Here is a 6,086-nt window from a genome sequence, read left to right on the forward strand (position 1 = left end):
CCAGAAGCTTCTTCAAAGTTCACCAACTGGGCTAACCAATCCGCATACAGAAATTTCTTCGTTCTGAAATTACACGGGCCATATAGGCTGGCCCAAAGGAGGAGTATTTTACGCGGGCATTCGTTCTCTACTCAGTGTCTCATGGCGTCTCAAAAAATAAATACTCTGTGTCTCATTTTTTTTTGAGGACCACTCAGTGTCTCATGGGGCCACACATTTCTCACCTGGAGCTGCAACCGCACGCCAAGCTCTGAAACAACAGCGAACAGTGTGCACCCTGCACGTAATCATCACAGAGCCGCTGCTGCTCTTCGAATTCGTTCGACACTTAGAACGTTCCCATTTCAATTCACTGTAATAAACGGGCATTCAGTGCAGGAGACCAAATTGACTCCACCCAGAGGAACCCAAATTGACATTTCGATGACGCCACCGCGGATGCAACGCGCTGCTTTGCCATCGCCGGCCGCGCAACCCGCACCACACCACACGCCACGCCACGCTCGCTTGGTGCGCGCTGGCGCACCTGCTGACCTCTTCTATGATCGTTCGATGTGTCCACGCCGCCGCGGCGTAGGTTAATCCGCCCGCCAAGCACAGCCCAAGTAGGCGACTGGGTGTCATGTTTGCACGCCCGCCCAATTAACTAGCGTGCTGCACTAGGAATCTAGGATGGGACCCACACGTTCTCCATCGTCTTTTCGAAAATGATTTCTATATATTGCATATTGGCTAAAAAATTTAGCTTCACTATGTCATGGGGAAAGCTGATTGCGCAACATCACATGTTCTATGGCTAATTTTGCTCCCCTTAAACACCGGTTGTTATTTGTGTAGTAGAGGTGTCCTTTTTCTGAAAAAAAAAACACACGCAACTTTATTCATTTGAAATAATCATCACATCATTTATGAGCATTGGTACAGTTTCATTTAAAGGCTCCTCAAGCCAATCAGAAATCAAAAAAAAAAACTAGCTAATCTAGCAAGTTTGTGTAGTAGAGATGCCTAATTAAGGGTCTACACTACACAAATAAGCATTGATACTTTAACAAAAACCAGTTTGTTTTCTAAGCACTTAACGTTGTATATTGCCTAAGCGGCTTTCAAGACCTGAGCTCTGACGTTGGAGTCGCCTCGACGTGCATTCAGCAGCCATGCTTTTTCTCCGCCAGTCCGGCACGAATCCAGCAGTAGCATCGTGTCTGGCAAAAGCTCGCAACGCGTTGCCGCCCTGGCACTGGGTGCTTGTCTCCGCGACGCCCACCTCGGGAGTCCGAGGCCAACGATAACAACCATGGCCACAGATGTGAAGGATGCGATACTAAGGCTACTCTGAGGTCCAAGAAAGGCAAGAAATGACTGGTGCCTCCTCCGACACAGCCGGCTACAACAATGAGAAGATCAGCCTCGCCCCCTATGCGGCATTTAAGCGCTACTTCAATGACAACGATGACAAGGGCAAGGGTCAGGGCGGTCATCGATGAACTTCTCCTTGGTCCTAGTTTAGTTTATGCTATCGAACTATCTAGTCTTAGTTTAATGTTGCCACCAAACTATCTAGTCTTAGGGCCTGTTCAGCAACTGACCAGCGCCAAGAAATCCTCAAATCTAGCTCCTCGATCTCACTTCCAACCTCCCAACGAAAATCATGGGTCGTAAGAATAGTTCGGCAAGAGAACTCCTAGATACCCAGTTGCTAGTGTTTAGTTGGTAGCCGCTTAGCACATTAAGCTCGATTCTGGCTTGGTGGTAGGGAGGGAAGGTATTTGCTTCGTTCTTTTCTTCCTTGGTACAAATCGTTTTCTTTCACTTCACGGTGACAACTCTCTGTAAAAAAACGTGAACTCCTCATTTTGCAATTCATGGGATCGCCAAAACACCAGCTCCTCATTTTTGCACTACGACTCGCCTTAGATGTGGGAAGCTAGCTTCATGGATCTGACCCGTTCAACCAAGCTTCACCCGCTGATTTAGAGAAGCCAAGAGCTGAGCAGTTACCTAACATGCCCTTAGTTTAATGTTGATATCTCAATATCCTAGTTTAATGTTGCCATTCGTTGTCCTATGTCACATGATGTATGAACTATGTATTTGTCGATGGTCGTTGCATGGCTTGTACGAATTTGAAGGTTTAGATATGAGGGGGTTGTTGCGGGGGTGGGCACCCTCCTCCCCGCGGGCGCATTCGTTGATACATGAGGGGTCAAAATAGACCATTTTGGTTGGAGATGTTGTTACTCTGCGAAATGTGTCCCCTCATCATTGCAGTGTTGTGACCCTAGACGAATCCACACAAAATGTTTGTGTTAACTTGATAGGGGGAGAGTTGGGGAATGAGAAGGAAGGACTTGACATGTGGGTGTTGGCCATGTTAATATAAGAGCAACTCTATGCGGACCCTCAAATGGACTTATCTCCTCAAAATATTATCTTTTGAGGAGTTAAACCACACCTAGCTTTTTGCACTACGACTCGCCTTAGATGTGGGAAGCTAGCTTCATGGAGCTGACCCGTTCAACCAAGCTTCACCCGCTGATTTAGAGAAGCCAAGAGCTGAGCAGTTACCTAACATGCCCTTAGTTTAATGTTGATATCTCAATATCCTAGTTTAATGTTGCCATTCGTTGTCCTATGTCACATGATGTATGAACTATGTATTTGTCGATGGTCGTTGCATGGCTTGTACGAATTTGAAGGTTTAGATATGAGGGGGTTGTTGCGGGGGTGGGCAGCCTCCTCCCCGCGGGCGCATTCGTTGATACATGAGGGGTCAAAATAGACCATTTTGGTTGGAGATGTTGTTACTCTGCGAAATGTGTCCCCTCATCATTGCAGTGTTGTGACCCTAGACGAATCCACACAAAATGTTTGTGTTAACTTGATAGGGGGAGAGTTGGGGAATGAGAAGGAAGGACTTGACATGTGGGTGTTGGCCATGTTAATATAAGAGCAACTCTATGCGGACCCTCAAATGGACTTATCTCCTCAAAATATTATCTTTTGAGGAGTTAAACCACACCTAGCCAAATGCTCAGCTGGTATAACTCCTGGAAAAAATTAGGAGAATCCTCCACCGATATTTGCTATGAATCGATATATTTATGTCTAAAATTATTGTCGGCAAAGTAAGAGCATTGAACTAGTTATATGTCAGGTCTATCTACACACAAAAAGTGTGAAATTTGATGTTCTTTTGTGGTTCTGGCATAGGTTTGTCTAGCTCAATAACACAACAATTCTTGTACTCCACTAGAACTTCTTTCGTCAAAATTCTTTGTCTTGGCAGACCGTGCACGACAGTAGTCAGCACTTGTCCATGTCCCTCCAACTCAAGTAAACCAGGCCGGCATTGTAGTGCGCGTAAGCGCCGGCGATGACAAGCGCGTGGAACAGCTGGTGGCTGTGCCCGACGAGGTCAAACCTGCCCGGCATCCACCTCTCCGGCACCCTCGTGGCGTACACCAGCACGCCGGCCAGGTAGAACACCCCCATGGCCACCTCGTATCCCGTGGTGACCACCGCCTCGGGCCGTGCGCCGAACACGAGCATCTTGTGCACGATGGGCACGAGGCCGGACGCGCCCATGCACACGAACAGCGCGGCGCGCGCCCACCTCAGCTCGGGTGCCTCGAAGACCGGCAGCAGCGACACGGCCACCGCGGCGGCGCCGAAGACGGTGATGGAGCCGAGGTAGAGCGTCCGGGAGAAGGGGTCGCAGAGGAAGGTGTAGTAGACGAGCGGGTAGAAGGAGGTGACGATGAGGCCGGTGATGCCGGCGTAGTCGAGGCGGAGCAGCACGTAGCTGGCGTGCTCCGAGTGGCACGCCAGCAGGTGGCACCCGCTGCTCATCAGCAGGCAGAACATGGCGCCGCACAGGTACGTGTAGAACGGCCACCGCTCGACCGGGCCGTGTTCTCCTGACAACAGCGACAACGCCGCCGCTTCCGCGAGGTCCGTCTCGCCGGAGACGGACACGTTGCGGCGCAGCAGCGCCTGCATTGCCACGGCCGCTCCGTTGCTGCCGTAGGAGGTCATCAGCACTCTAGGGTTGCTGTTGCCGGTGCAGTTCGCCAGGCCCGCGGATGTCGCTCTGGTTTCCATGGGGACCATCGTGGCGGCGCACACGGTGAGCGCGAGGAACACGAAGAAGCCGATCAAATGCCTGCGAGAAAACACGCGTCAGCTAAAGCGTATGCATGGCGTGTCACGGACGGACGTAGAGAGGCTTACGTCCAAACGTTGATGGTCTCGTTGTGGAGGGCGAAGGCGCTGAGGAGCGCCTCCTTGAGGGGCCACTCGCTGCGGTAGTAGTGGAGGATGAACTCGTTGTGCTGCAGGAAGGCCGGGAGCGCGTCGTAGCCGACGAGCTCGCACTTGCGCCCGCAGCACCGCTTCGCCACGTCGCCGCCGCCGCCGCCTTTGCTTCCCTCCAGCAAAAGCGACTTCATCGCCGCTGGTGACGCCACGGCGGCGACGTCGCTCATCCGTATGGTGGCCGTCTTCCTCAGCAGCGTCACCGTGGAAGCCATTCTCCTAGTCTTGTTCAGTACCCGGCTATGGAAAGGCACGATCTCGTGTGGTCGACTCGACCGAGGACTCGAGGGAGAAGTAGAGGAGTGTGATTTCGGTGTGACTGGGTTCTCCCGGTATATATAAACCTCATAAGCTCTACTGTTGACTTATTGTGACCGGGTTTAGGTGGGAAATGGGTGCCCTGAAACGGTCCAATTAGAGCAACTGCGCACGCCAGGGTGCTTAAAAAACGGCGGATCGTGTTGCAGGTCCAGCAATTAGTGCCGGCAGAAGTTAATACTCCCTCCATTTCACAATGTAGTGCTTCCTCTATCCACGTGTTTCAACTTTGACCGTAAATTTAACTACCAAGATCGATTGCGGCGGGAGCAAAAATTATATCAGTGAATTCGTATTCGAAAGAAGTTTTCAATTATATAATTTTTTCTCCTGCCACAGTTGGTCTCGTTGGTTAAATTTATGGTCAAAGTTGAACCTCGGAAAGCGCGGGCGCACTATATTTTGGAATGGAGGGAGTACTACTAATAGGGCAGACCACGAGTGCTCGTGTGCTGCTATGTAGCCTGTCGTTGTTCCCGGTGGCTGTAAGACAATAGGCTTTGGGGGGAACCGGCACAACCCTCTAGGGGTGGCCTATCACATATATATATATAATGAGGTGGTATACAACGTTACAATATACACATGTAAATACAGTCTAACACCCTCCCTCAATCTTAGCCACTTTCTAATGAATCTAGAAGGGTAAGATTGCGCCTGCAAGTCTCAAACTGTGGCAAAGGCAATGGCTTGGTGAAGATGTCAGCAAGTTGATCCTTGGAAGAAATAAACTTGATCTGTAGTTGCTTCTGAGAGACACGTTCACGCACAAAGTGATAGTCAACTTCAATGTGTTTCGTTCGGGCATGGAATACCGGATTTGCAGAAAGGTATGTAGCACCGATGTTATCACACCAAAGAACAGGAGGCTGTGATTGGGGTATACTTAACTCCTGAAGCAAGGACTGTACCCAGATGATCTCTGATGTGGCATTGGCCACAGCCTTATACTCAGCCTCAGTACTGCTACGCGAGACAGTAGCCTGTTTCCGAGCACTCCAGGCAATCAGGTTAGAGCCAAAGAAGACAACATAACCCCCCGTGGATCGCCTGTCATCCGGATTGCCAGCCCAGTCTGCATCAGAATATGCTGAAAGACAACCAGAGTCAGACGGCCGAATATGCAAACCATGAGCCACCGTGAAACGAATATAGCGCAAAATCCGCTTAACAACAGACCAATGAGTGTCACGGGGTGACTGCAGATACTGGCAGACTCGGTTAACAGCATAGGAAATGTCTGGTCGCGTGATCGTCAAGTACTGGAGCCCACCAACAATACTCCTGTACTCTGTCGCATCAGAAGAAGAAAGAAGCATACCATCAACAGCATTGAGCTTATCAGTGGTAGACATGGGTGTAGTCGTCGGTTTGCACTTAAGCATCCCAGCTCGCTGCAACATATCCAGAGAATACTTCTTTTGCGTCATAACAAGGCCAGCATCACGAGAAGT

At 50.2% G+C, this 6,086-nt stretch overlaps 2 protein-coding genes across 2 annotated transcripts; both read right to left on the reverse strand.

Annotated features, from left to right (window-relative positions):
- Positions 1 to 3,073: 3,073 nt before the first annotated feature.
- Positions 3,074 to 4,142, reverse strand: LOC119293844 (heptahelical transmembrane protein 4-like). The gene has a single exon (XM_037572189.1). The coding sequence runs from the start codon at positions 4,108 to 4,110 to the stop codon at positions 3,304 to 3,306; it is 807 nt and encodes a 268-aa protein (XP_037428086.1). The 5' UTR covers positions 4,111 to 4,142; the 3' UTR covers positions 3,074 to 3,303.
- An 84-nt stretch (positions 4,143 to 4,226) lies between these two features.
- On the reverse strand, positions 4,227 to 4,596 carry LOC119292798 (heptahelical transmembrane protein ADIPOR1-like). The gene has a single exon (XM_037571499.1). The coding sequence runs from the start codon at positions 4,527 to 4,529 to the stop codon at positions 4,227 to 4,229; it is 303 nt and encodes a 100-aa protein (XP_037427396.1). The 5' UTR covers positions 4,530 to 4,596.
- Positions 4,597 to 6,086: the final 1,490 nt, after the last annotated feature.

This window comes from Triticum dicoccoides, chromosome 4B (genome assembly GCF_002162155.2).
Source record: "Triticum dicoccoides isolate Atlit2015 ecotype Zavitan chromosome 4B, WEW_v2.0, whole genome shotgun sequence".
In the NCBI taxonomy this organism is placed as follows: Eukaryota; Viridiplantae; Streptophyta; class Magnoliopsida; order Poales; family Poaceae; genus Triticum; species Triticum dicoccoides.